The following is a 12,955-nucleotide window of genomic DNA, read 5'->3' as shown; positions in this document are numbered from 1 at the left end:
CGGACGATCGCTGGCGTTGCATCCTCCTGGTCGCTAGCGCGCCACGCGTCCTTCTACGTGCCAAAACGCGGGGCCCACCAGACCTTATCCTTTCCTTCCCAATTTCTTCTTCCTTCCACATCATCGCTCGCATCCACGCCCCCACGCCCGCGCGCCTAGCTGTAGACTGGATCCACGGCGGAGAGCTTGGACCAACTCCGCACCAAGCGCCGCCGCCGCCGCCCATCCCTACGTCGTCGGCCCAAACCTTGGCATCTTCTCCTACAGAGACGCGCGCGACGCCTATGGGGGGAGCGAGGTTGAGTCCACCATGGACACCGGAGAAGTGGGGCCACGTTGCCGCTGATGGCTTGGGCGGCGAAGGAGTTGCGGGGCGCGAGACCGGCGTTTGCCGATATGATGTTGCGACAGGCGTCGGCCTCTCCTATTATGGCGGCAAAGGCTGCTTCAATTGGCGGCGGTTTTTGCTACAACCTACAAGGGCGTCGGCATCTGCTACTTGTGGCGACGACTGCTTCCAACGTTGGCGTCTACTACATAGGGCGTCTGCGTATGCTACTTGTGGCGACCGCGGCTGCTTCAATCGGCGGCGGCTTCTGCGCTGGCTGACATCTTCTACAAAGGGCGTTGGCGACGACCAACGTGAGCCTCTGCTACTTGTGGTGGCGGCGGTTGCTTCAATCGGTGGCGGCGGCTGCTGCAAAGGGCGGCCGCGGCGGCTACATCAAGGACGGTGATTTTGCTACGATCGGCGCCGACAGTTGTTGCAAACTCCGGCGACGGTTGCTACAAACAGGACGCCGCCGTGCTGTAAGGAGACTGGCGAGGTCTGCGGCGGTGCTACCACAGGCCGGTGGCGAAGCTACAATATGCTGCTTGTGCTTGTGAGGGGCCGTGGTGCGGCCAGAGCGGCATCGGTTCTGCCGGAGTGGACGGCGGTGCTACCGAAACTGCAGGGTGCTGCTGGAGCAGATGGCGGTGCTACCGAAGCTGCAGCGGTTCGGCATGGGACTCCACATCGTCGGCGTGCTACACATCATACGGGTCGGAGGAGGAAGGAATTGTTTTTCTTCATGGATGGTTTCTTTTTTTCGGGTGGGATTGTTGACTCCAATCTGACCGTCGCTATTGTTTCCATCGAATGGCTGGGGACCCGAGGGATCAGGGATTTGATCCCCCGGGGGATGCTCAGCACTGCCCTTGCATATACAAGATCACTATACATCATCATGCCATATCTATTAAAATATATAGATTCTTCAGTATATATGTCAAATACAAATTGGAGTAATTTATATTTTCCAATGAATGTTGATAGCTAGTGAAACATGCTCCTATATGTCTGCTTTGAACTGCCTGCATATTTACATACATGCATCCTTAATTTGGTGGCACTTTGTCTCATTTGATTTATCTAATGCATCCAAAATTGCAGGAACCTCACTGAAATCTTTTAGGATTTGCCAGCACATCTAAGAAGGATCACATGATTCGAGATAGCAAAAAATATGGTAGTTCCAATTTTCTTGGCAACATGGCCAATTACATTACTTACATGTATATTGTGCTGCTATATTTGGATGCAGACAAAAAGACCACAACATTTGATCACTCACAGTGTCATATGTAACAGAAAAAGACCAGTATGAATGGATTTAGCTAGAGGAAGCTTCAAACCCTATCGAAAAAGGAGCAAAGACCGGGACAGGAGCGATGCCTTGTCTTATCACAAGGCTTCATAATGGCAGTTGAAAATGCAACTTTCCAATCTTCCTTACCTGATCACAAACAGAGTAAATATCAATGTGGGCATAGTACTATGTAGCAAAAGAATAATCATACAATGAAAATTATATATATGAGACAAAAGCAAAAAAAATTCAGATAGACACAAAAAAAATCAGCTAATTCGGTACAAACATGTGCAAAAGGAAGTATAAAATCAATTGGAAACAGCGGTATCTACCTGTTGGGCAAGTAAAGAGGGATGACAAACAACCTTCTTGCATTTAACAGTTTTAGCGTCTGATGTAACACCACACTGGCATGCATGATTATCACATAAGGGATAAGAACTACCTGACACTCTGGCTTATTTAGCATATAGGTACCACCATAAACAATCCTTAGACCTGGGGCTCAAGGGAACATGCTCATAGGCGCTGAAGGCAATAGATCTGAATGCAGCAAGGCACATGTTTGTACCGAATACCTATTATGGATCATAAGGAGTATTTCATGCAAATAAAAGTACATTTCATTATTTACAGGAATGTCAGAAGAAATATCCAGAGTAATAGCACCGGACTGAATATTTTGATCAAACAATAATGAAATTTTAAAGCGGAAACAATACCAAGTACCAGATTACAATGAACCAAGTAGTAGATATGTTCTTAAATTTCATAGTAAGGTACAATGGAAAGCACCCTCCATATATTGGACATCATTAATTCAATAATCTCCGACACCTCAATAGGCATGAAGATTTAATAGAATCACATGGAACTACCTGCAGCATACATCTTGCCCTCCTGAAGCATGCCCTTTGTAACTTAGCTGATCCAGCATTACAATGGAAAGCGGCCTCCATATATTGAACTTCATTAATTCAATAATCTCTCACACCTCAATAGGCATGAAGATTTGATAGGATCACATGGCACTACCTGCAGCATGCATCTTTAGGAGGCACACCCTTGCGCAACTTAGCTGATCCAGCATTAATATGCACATACATGTGATCCCCTGAAGAAATAAATATATGCTTGAGACAATCATGCGCACACACTCCCAGCTTTCGTGTTCAGACATGTTCTATTTATATCTATATTTCCAAAAGCATATAAAGGTTGGCCTAATAGGGGCAACTACCTCCCATGACTATAGCCTATCCTTGATCACCCCACATCTCCATTTCCAGGATTTCAAACAAATTATTTAGAATTAAGGATGTTCTTTTTCATACGCACCGAGTACGGCATAATAGAAGCAAACATGAAATAACTCAACTGAGAATTTAGATGAATAATCCAAAATCATTTACAACAACTAAATATTCATGGATTCAAATGGTGTTGACAGCCAGCAAGGTTTGCAACAAGAAAAGGGTTACATTTCCAAGAGGAGTAAGCACGACCTCGAAGCACATGTTTTTTCTACAGAGGGCATGCACCCAAATAATTTAAACCATCCAGGATGCGAAAAAAGGTAATGTAAAATACCTTTATTGCGATAATAGGCTAATAGCTATATAGAGCAGCGAGGAAATGCAGAAATGGAACTCTTGAGAAGGCCAATATGCCAGGCACAATTAGATCCATAGAAATGAAATCATTGTGTACCCTTTCTGTGAACATGTGACACTATATCTTGCAGGTCTATGTAGATTCATTCTCATCCTGCAACATCATAACCATGAATTAGGCACCTAGCACCTACATCATGTAGGAATCAGCAGCAGCAGCTCACCTAGGAGGTACATCACGTACGAATCAGCAGCAGCAGCTCATCGCCAATATTTTCAATGGCTTCCTCAACAAAAAGAATTATTCATTTTTAGTAGTTGGCTATGACCTCGAGGGCAGAACTTGCCTAATGCATACAATTAAACCACTTCTCTTGATTATTATTAAAAATATGCACCATTCTGAACAAACAAGCAATTGGAGAAAAATGTCTGTACACAGAGGTCGGAAGGAGGCATGGCTACACACAACACATTTCTTAATGGTAGGTGAGGAGAATATTCAATAATGACGTATACTGAAGAAATGATTCCAGATAGAATGCTTTACCCTGGGAGCGACCATGGCAAGATTTAGTGACTCCAGTAGCCCAACCTACACATGAGTACAAACATTACCAGTCCATCATAATCACTAAAAGCATACTGCAAGAACAAACAACAGCGGTACAAACAGCCGAGCCGGCAAATTTTGGGACCCTGTGCCAAACTAAAAAATAGACCTAATTCACTAAAAAAATTAGGATATGCACTGAATAATCTGGTACATAAATGCAGCATCATCCACGAGAAATAAGAACTAAAATAGGAAGAAATGAAAAGAGCTCAGGTGGAGGGTAAGACAAACAAGCGACGGCAAGTGGCACCATGGCTGATGCGCGTGGTCGCCCATCCTCCAAGCCTAAAAGTAAAATAGATAAAAGGGAGAAAATAGAGCTGAATTTTAAACCTGGATCACTGGATGCACGCTTTATACATTGAAATGAAACTCAAGAAAATATATTTTCGGTATATACAGAAAGAGTGATTGGTAGTATCAACTTACTGGAGATTAACGATGAGTATAAGCATAAATTGGTATGTTGTGCCACAATGCATCTTAAAATGATGGTACTGAGCAAGCACTTATAGTGAGTTGTTCTACTAACTGGTGCACAATAAAATTCCAAATGCTGGGAGCGTGCATCATCTGAATGGGGCATGGCATTACAATACCAGAGCAACAAAAGATAGATAATCCGAAAAGGAAAAAAAAACCAAGTGTGAACTCTACAATATTCAGGAGCCATGCCAGAACAAGCACAAAAGTGTGAAAAGGCAAATCATCATGATTGCATATCAACATACAAAATCTAGAAACAATTTTGTTTCAAAAGAACTATTCAGAATATCAAGTAAAAAAAAAAGCAAAACCAGGAGCAATTACTAAATAGTTATATCCCTCAGCAAATCATGCAAGTTTGATTTGTGACACCCCAATAGGACATTATAGTCTAGGGTGGCTTCCATATAGTGCATTTAAAATTGACAGCTAACATAACAGCCTAAGATGAAAGAGAAGTGTACCTAAACCAACTACAGAGAAGCATTTAGCACAGCCAGCTCTATGACAGAGGCACTACAACAAAACCCCTCCTACAGCAACACATTTATCTGTATCTAAATACCAAGATAGGCGTTGCTAGCGCCTCTACCAACGGATAATGATGCGTTGCGTTTTTGGGTGTTGCAAGGGTACAATGCAACGCATATAGGTCTGTTGGTAACGAGGGCGTTGCTAGGCAGCAACGTATAGAACTAAGGGCGGGCAACGCATACATATGTTGGTGCTTATACTGCCCGATTGAATTCATGCATAATATTAATTTTATCAATTAAATATTTGAACGTTTGCAAGTGGTGGTCCACATATAAAATTGTAATATTACTTTTTCCACATTTATATTGAATTGGGTCCATGATGTGCTTTCAAGACATACAAGAGGTGAGAAAAATCAATATAGCTATTTATATGGAAGATAAATATATTATGTATTGAACTAAAATCATAGCATTACAAGAGGAACACCATCCACATGGTACATATATAAATATTATGTTTACAACATCACTTCCTCCCACAAGATAACTAAAGATGCAGAAATGTGAAGTAGATTATCCAGCAGCAACAACATTGTCCTCCTTCCATTCAACTTGTCACCCATATCATCATCTATTTATCTTTTGAATCTACAGGAAAAGGCCAAATTGTTAACACAATAGTGGAAGAAATATCACGTGATGCAAGTGGCGAGACAGCAAATAGTCACGTACAAAGATTGAAGGCCATGCAATATATGTTCCTTCTTCGTTACCAATAATGGTGCAAATTTTTTGGTTTCCATACCAAGTGCGGAAATGACATGTACATCCAACAATTGGTCTGTTATTTCAGCACCATCAAGTTAATATTTTTAATCGCAGCTTACAGTTCTAACAAGAATGAATTAATATTGTGTGCAGTATCTTCTTTTCCTCATTCGCATTGTCATTTTGGACAAAAGTTTCTACGTTCTGTGAATAAAAAGAAATGCATCAAAAGTCTGTCGAGACAAGAATAACATCATAACAATATGCAGGTTGCAGACATTAAAGTAGAAAAAATGAGAATAGACTTGAAAAAATTTAAAGTAAATCATCAGGTGACTGGATTGCCCTTATGTTATTTCTTAGAAGGCATTGACTTAGGAAGGTTTACTGGTAATATATGATTAATCAACACCTTCGAATTATAATCATTTAGTATAGCTGGTACTTAGTTAAAAGAAAACGATAACAGAAAATATAAGGAGTGGTGATACTTTTAACTAGACAAAGTTCAGATCAAGTACTGAAAATCTATAAAAAATCCTAAGGTTATTTTATTCTTCAATGTCAGATGGCCAATAAAAGATCTGGTACCATACCAGAAGACGCGATAATAAGCATTTGAACTTGGAATTTTATATTTACTAAAATAAATGCACTAGCATAATATAAGATCCCTGATCTAGATGAATATGAACATATTTTTATAGTTAAATGGAGGAGATAAACATACCTGATATCTGATTAGCGCACAAGAGTCTAACTATGCAGCTGTTCAATCCTGAAAATTGCTGATTTCCAAGAAGTACATCAACAAACAACGGTATCTTCAATATAACACTTCTTTGATGATTGCATTTTCGGTTGATGGGAAACTCTTTGCTTGATCTGTAGTGAAAGGTGAGAAAATAAATATTTGATGTGAAGACATTATTGGAACGTGATAATACATTGAGATAATACCATCATATTATTTTCTTGCTCAAACATACTGAGTTCTTGACTAGGCGGAGAACCAGAGATACTCTGTACAGATAAGAAAATAAAAATAGAAGGCGAGATCATATATATTTGAGTGAATTTCGAGATATTTTCTTTTCTACTTCCATAAGGATTCTACCAGGTCATGCTCAAAATTAGCTTCTTCGGCCATTCATACCAAAACATATATATTTTTGACATCTAGTTACAGAAATCAAATTAGCATGAAAATGAAACCAAAAGCATCTAGAGGATGGAGGCCAGGCTATTTGCTTACTTTATATTTGGATGCCATGTGAGAAGTCAAGAAGGAAACGAATCCACCACCATCCCATCAGTATCCGCTTTGATGCATTCCTCTGCTGGCATTGCCTATCGGCAATCCCATTGCCCCTGCGGAGATATAAAGGGAAATTTTAAAGGACGTTACAAGTTGAGAAAGGGTGTTTTCAGAATCAACAAATCGGGATCTCCTACTCCATTAAATCCGACCAAACAGGCAAGAGAAGAAACGGAACCGGAGTGAGGCGCATTGTTGTTGCGTTGATTTGGTGAAGGCAACAAGGAGGAGATAGGAGATGGCGAGGGAGGCGAGGTGACCTGGAGAGGGCGTCCCTGCGATCGGGCATTGGTCGATGCGTGCCTTAGTCAAAGTCGTAATCAACTCATCGGAGTTGCCACTGGCTGGCTGTGCCTGCGATGAGAATGATCGGAGTTGATTCATGACAGATTCGGAGAGGAGGAATTCAGGTAAGAGATATGGGAGAAGATCGATTACCTGATGATATACAGATCAGGAGACGAGGGATTACCTGATGAAATAAAGATTGGAGAGGAAGGATTGCCTGATGAACTACAGATCTAGAGAGTTGGGATTACCTGTGATGTAATACAGATCGGGAGACGAGTGACTACCTGGTGAATTTACAGGGGTGGTGCTGCGGCCGCCACCGGCTGCCTCTGGCTCCATCGCTTCAATATGAGATAGATGCAAATTTCCGTACAAGGGAAATACCGTGCTCATATGGCGGAGGTAGCAGATTTTGCGGAGAGTTAGCTGATTGATTTTCTCTTTCGAAAATAGTCCCCTAAAAGGCCCTTTGAATGAATGGTGGGGCCATCATACTATTATGGCGCGTAAGTCAACATTTGAGAACTAATAATCATGCAAAAATTAGAGGGACAAGGAGCGGGCACGCGCTAAAATTTTCTTTTCGGAATTGTTCGCGGGATAAATGATCAGGTTTAGCGCATGTTTCATAATCAGTTTCGGTGATATAATTATTTTGTTAAGATATATTTCCGAAAATAAACACAATGCTACATCATCTAATTGCTGTCATATATGTAGCGCCAAACAATTACCGCCTACAACGCTTGTATGTGTATCTATGGTAAAAAATTACAACACATGTGTACGTCGTTGCAAAGTATGTGTTGTTGTAGGTGGGTTCCTCTTGTAGTGAGGTGGCCTGAAGAAAAGTAAAAATTAATAGAGATACTACAATTCCCAGCTAACCTGGTATCAAAGAAGCTTTCTTTGCTTCATCATCCATTATCTTCACAATTTCAAACTCTTTTTTGCAAAGAAGATAATTTATCAACATTTCCAGCAACACTGGCAAGACCATTATTCATCGGGAAAACATAAGGTACTCTTGGTACGCATCATGCGACTTCACGAAATCCTCAAAAGATTCATTTTCATGGCCCATGGCCACACAAAAATATTGAATCTCTTTCTCAACCATAGAACTTGCCTGACAACAAAGAAATGAAGTGATTAAAAAAGGGTAAACATGAAGGACACACGAAACAGTAACTAAAAAAGCTTAAACATGTAATTAAAGATGGCGCAAGAGACGAACTCCATTATGCGGTTAACTAAACCACTCATGACACACCGCATTCAGCTTGTATTCAGATGTGATGTTCTGTTTATCTCTACATCTACTCCAATATGCCGATATGCGTGAGACAAACAGTCACACACACTACAGCTTTTATAGCCAGATATAATATTTTGTTTATCTCTATATCCAAAAGCATCAGCCTAATAAGTAGCAAGTGAGTACAAATCTGCAGATCACATGAATATAGCCTACACTTGACCACCCCAGATGTCCATTTCAGGAGTTCAAATTAATTATTTTGAATTAAGGATGTGCTTTTTCATGAGAAAAAAAGAAGACAAAACAGAGAAGAAGAACAAGCAACTGTGTTAATTATTCTACTAATGAATTATTTATCCTTGATTCCTGCTGCTATATAACTATTTTCAACTGATAATTTCAAACCAAAAAAAAAGGAAGCAAGTAAAGGATTATTCATCATTAGAAAAACATAAATTTTATATTATAATCTGAAACACCATTCTGCAGTTACTACTTTTTATTCCAAAGTATGCTCAAATTTATACTCAATTAAGGAGGATTGAATCCAACAAATACCCCAAAGTATAACTTGCAAGAAACAAATAGGGTTTAGGGTTCAGCATTTCACCTTTGCTCTGAAGAAAAGATCTAGCTCATCCTACTGGCCACCCTCCAAAAGTCCTCAATGTTCCATTCAACCACCGCGTGGGCCAAAACAAACAGAGCATACCAAGAATAAAAGGCAAATGAGTAGAGAGTTCTCACATAATAAGCCATCTCATCGCAGTGAATGTCCCAAAGCTTCGGTACCTGAATTACCAAGCTGCACAGAGATCTTGACCAGATTGGATCACCCAATGACACACGCGGTCATGTTCTGCTCCCAGGGAAAACAAGAACACAACACACCTACACAGTAGGTAATCTAGCATGAGAATCCTATGGAAAGGTAAAAGCGAAACAAGAACAAGAGGGTCTCGGCCTCACCTCATGCAGCCACTTCCTGAACTTCAGTATGATCTGCAGTGGCCAGGCTTACGGAAAACAAGCATAAATAAAATAAATACCCTCACTGATAAAAATGCTCCATTTTATATTACCAATGTAGTAGTTGTTAACACAACTTTTCGTCATCACAGATAAATCACCGAACTTCAGAAAACCTCCAATTTTTTGTAAGTGCCAACTAATGACCATAATAATTAACACTTCTAAATAGCTAACATGATGTGGTAATTGAGAAGTGGATATGGGAAGGTCACAAAGCATCACCTGGTTGTAATATGAACCACTTTCCAGCTTGAGCATCAAGATCTTGTCGAGCAGAACCTCTATTTCTTTGAAATATGCACCACACGATCCAATTTTCACACGACAATAAGAATAAACACCTCGAAAGAATATTCTCTTTAGGACTGAAAAATTAGCCACAAAGTAGGTTATCTATAACCTCCATTTCATTGAAATATGCACCACACGATCGAATATTTTCTTTATATTTGACTAATATGATGCAAGTGGATATACCTTACTAAATAGGTACAATTTTTAGAGCTGTTTGAACCGCACAAGAGTCCCAAGAAAAATCATCCATTTGGCAGTGCTCCTTCGTGTTTCCCTGAGTCTTCAGAATGCATGCAGCCAATCCAGACTAAAAACTTCAAAAGGCCTGAATATTATGACATGCATGGTTTAAATTGCAGTTATATGCTTTGCACTTCTAAAGCTTGAAAACATCGTTGCTATGAAATACAAATTGGTAGGATTTAAAGCAATATATTTATGTCCGTACTAATGAGCAGTTACCTTGTTACCATTCTGAAAAATATAGGCGTTCAAAAATCCATGGATACATTAAGACAGCTATATATATCCAGAAGATGTCTAACACTATAGCAGGCTAGCTCTCTCTCCTTTTTGGGCATGCACGCTTGCATGTGATTACTGATGCTACAAAAAAAAACCATTAGATCAGTCAGTTTGTACAGCTACTCAGTCAACATTTATTTCCAATATGAATAATGGATGAGAGGCTGCAACTTGATTACAAAAATTATATTAAACCAATCCATGCAGTTAGAGCCAGCCAAACATGAGAGAAGGCATCAGAGCTCTAAAATCATCTTTGGGGACAAGGCCAAGGCCACCAAAAGCTGTGCTGATGCCACAGTGCCATACCAATGAGTGGCTGAGGCATGGCAAATCAAGATTGATCCAAGAAAGTGGATAGAAACCCCATATTTTTATGAACCACGCAGGCACAACAAGACAAAAAAAAATGGGCAGCTCTCAATACAACTTGTTTCCTTCCCCTCGGTGAAGTGTGAACTCTTAAAGACTGATACAACACAGAACTCTCCACCCTCTACAATGAAGCAGTGTAAGCAGATCAATTACAATCCTTATATTTCTTTGACAAGGAACTAATGATATAAGATGTAATGGTGGTAAAGAATTAAAAGAGCATGAATACATGATATCACATGGCCATGCTCATTTTTAATCATAAAACAATAAGCAAGATTGTCCATTTTTCTCATCATGGGAGAATCAAAAATTCGCACTACTGCCAGATCCAGTGTTAAAAGTAGATCTAAAATATATAGGAGTTTTGTCACGATTGACTGGCACTAATATTTTTGAAGAACTAACTCACATAGCTTACAGAGATCAATCCTCCCGAAACCTTTTTGGAATTTCATCGAACACCTGCACAAAGAAAAGTGAGAAGTTGTAGGAGAAGGGCACTGGTAGGAGGCAAAAATTAGGAAGAAGAGAAGCATGCGTGCACCTGGGCGGACATCCTGTACCAGATGTTCGTGCTTCAACTGTCGAGCAGGTAGTAGGAGGAGAAAGAGGTCGATCAGTGCAGCTCCTGAAGCAACAATCATCGAGGAGGGGCGACTGAGGACGTGAGGAACTGCTCCGGCCATGATGTGTGCCGCCCCAGATCTCGGCCGGAGGAGGGAGACGAGAGGAAGGAGAGGGCAAAAAGAGCGCACCGACCTAGATCTTGGTTCTCCTTGCCTTGGCCTGAGCCGCCGCCAATATTCCACCCGCATCTGCGCCGACAAGGGAGAGACATGTCCAGAACATGGAGGTGACGAGCGGCGGGACGAGGGCGACGTGGGCGAGCTCGGAGTTGGCGACCGCGACCGCGACGGAGTAGAGGCACGCGCTCCACCGCACCTCCCCGTCTCCAGCGACGCGAGCTCCAATGCCTCTATCCGGTCTCCTCTAGAAGCTCCAGACGGTGCCTCCCTCGTGCTTGTCCCGCGCCTCCCCGATCTCTTCTCCTCGCGCGCGGGGAAGGGTGAGTCCGCCACCGCTGGCGCCGCACGGGTTACCGCCGTCCCTTTCCGCTCCTCCACGCGCGCCGCCACGGTTGGGGAGGAGGAGAGACAAGGATTGGGGAGGAGAGGACGGACGGGGATTGGGGAGTGAATCGGGGACTCGCGATCTAGGTTTTCACCATTTCGCGCGGCTCCAGACGGAAGGCGACGCCAACGAGCACCCGTGGCTGTCTCTGACCGTCGGGACTCGCATGTAGCTGGCCCCATGCGTCATGGACTCCACGGGAAGCTGAGCGAGTGAGGAAAAATATTACCGATCGAACGGCTGTAGTGAAAAGTGGGATTGTGGCTGGTGAAACGAACGAACCAGATTGTTTTGCCCCTCTCAAAGCCCTTGCATGCCCGGGTAGTCTAGGGACATTTATAGGAGAAACTAGATGACCCGTTGCGCTATCGCGCAAGTGCAAATGAAAGCGTATTAATATGCCAATAAATGCTGACATATAGAACGGTAATTTAATAAATAATTTATTTTGGTGCTTAAATCTATATTTTTGGTGATGGTTTATGTCTTGAGTTGGTATATACGCATCAAATATGGCGTTTATTTCTTGTTCCTTTAAATTTTACAGAATTATACAGGATGTTTCATATCAAAATAGTTGTAAGACGATCTTTCATGTATTGGTCATTCAAAGTTAATGCGGAGAGTATCCACGGTTCTATTAGATTCGCCTTCCATTTTTGCCATGAGATTTTGTTTTCTCATTTTATGCTATTGTCCATTGATATTAAATATTTCACAATTTCTATAACTTATCAGGCTTTACCGGAACCACATTGGTAAGCACCATATGGTATATAACTAAATCATCAATATATCGCGTGGATGTCTGCACAAGTGAACCGAAACACTTGCTGGAAGTAGATGCATCTGTTATGAAGTTTTGATATGATCCATTCACATAATCCAGGGTTAGAAATAAACCGAAATAAACAATGACCAAACCAAAATAAACAAACCGTGCATCTTCCTCAAATCACGCAGGGAAATATTCATTGGCAAGAACACAAAACTCAGCATTAGAAATCTTGTTTAGTGAAGATCCTAAATAGTGCCTTTGATATGTTCGTAACTGCAGCCCAAAACTAAATAATCACATGATCGTGTGAACAAAGCAAGAACAAAAAAGAAATATTAGCCTACAATATCC

General features: G+C 41.3%; 1 protein-coding gene and 1 long non-coding RNA gene across 21 annotated transcripts; both read right to left on the bottom strand.

Annotated features, from left to right (window-relative positions):
• Positions 1-1,473: 1,473 nt before the first annotated feature.
• Positions 1,474-12,027, bottom strand: LOC127333340 (uncharacterized). Of its 19 annotated transcripts, none has more exons than XR_011751784.1 (13): positions 11,240-11,964; positions 11,105-11,157; positions 10,497-10,813; positions 10,255-10,398; positions 9,976-10,117; positions 9,436-9,863; positions 9,077-9,357; positions 8,094-8,334; positions 3,798-3,842; positions 3,472-3,530; positions 3,225-3,401; positions 2,513-2,748; positions 1,474-1,778 (listed from the first exon to the last, which is right to left on the bottom strand). XR_011751784.1 is itself a non-coding variant. In XM_071826141.1 (13 exons), the coding sequence occupies exons 1-4, from the start codon at positions 12,006-12,008 to the stop codon at positions 10,349-10,351; spliced, it is 732 nt and encodes a 243-aa protein (XP_071682242.1). In that variant the 5' UTR covers positions 12,009-12,027; the 3' UTR covers positions 1,474-1,778; positions 2,513-2,748; positions 3,225-3,401; positions 3,472-3,530; positions 3,798-3,842; positions 8,094-8,334; positions 9,077-9,357; positions 9,436-9,863; positions 9,976-10,117; positions 10,255-10,348. The 19 variants fall into 19 exon arrangements, 2 of the variants coding, with proteins under 2 accessions (XP_071682242.1, XP_071682241.1); XR_011751790.1 differs by lacking the exon at positions 10,497-10,813 and having other exon boundaries at positions 11,114-11,157; positions 11,240-11,276; positions 11,455-11,954; XR_011751786.1 differs by lacking the exon at positions 10,497-10,813 and having other exon boundaries at positions 11,240-11,276; positions 11,455-11,953.
• Positions 6,363-7,608, bottom strand: LOC127333341 (uncharacterized). 2 transcript variants are annotated; one of them, XR_007871079.2, is made up of 4 exons: positions 7,353-7,608; positions 7,175-7,268; positions 6,852-6,967; positions 6,363-6,481 (listed from the first exon to the last, which is right to left on the bottom strand). It is a non-coding gene; the product is annotated as an uncharacterized lncRNA (long non-coding RNA). The 2 variants fall into 2 exon arrangements; XR_007871078.2 differs by having other exon boundaries at positions 7,175-7,608.
• Positions 12,028-12,955: the final 928 nt, after the last annotated feature.

This window comes from Lolium perenne, chromosome 2 (assembly GCF_019359855.2).
Source record: "Lolium perenne isolate Kyuss_39 chromosome 2, Kyuss_2.0, whole genome shotgun sequence".
Lineage (NCBI taxonomy): Eukaryota > Viridiplantae > Streptophyta > Magnoliopsida > Poales > Poaceae > Lolium > Lolium perenne.
Note: the sequence above shows the minus strand (reverse complement) of the source record. Positions and strands in the feature narration are given on the sequence as shown.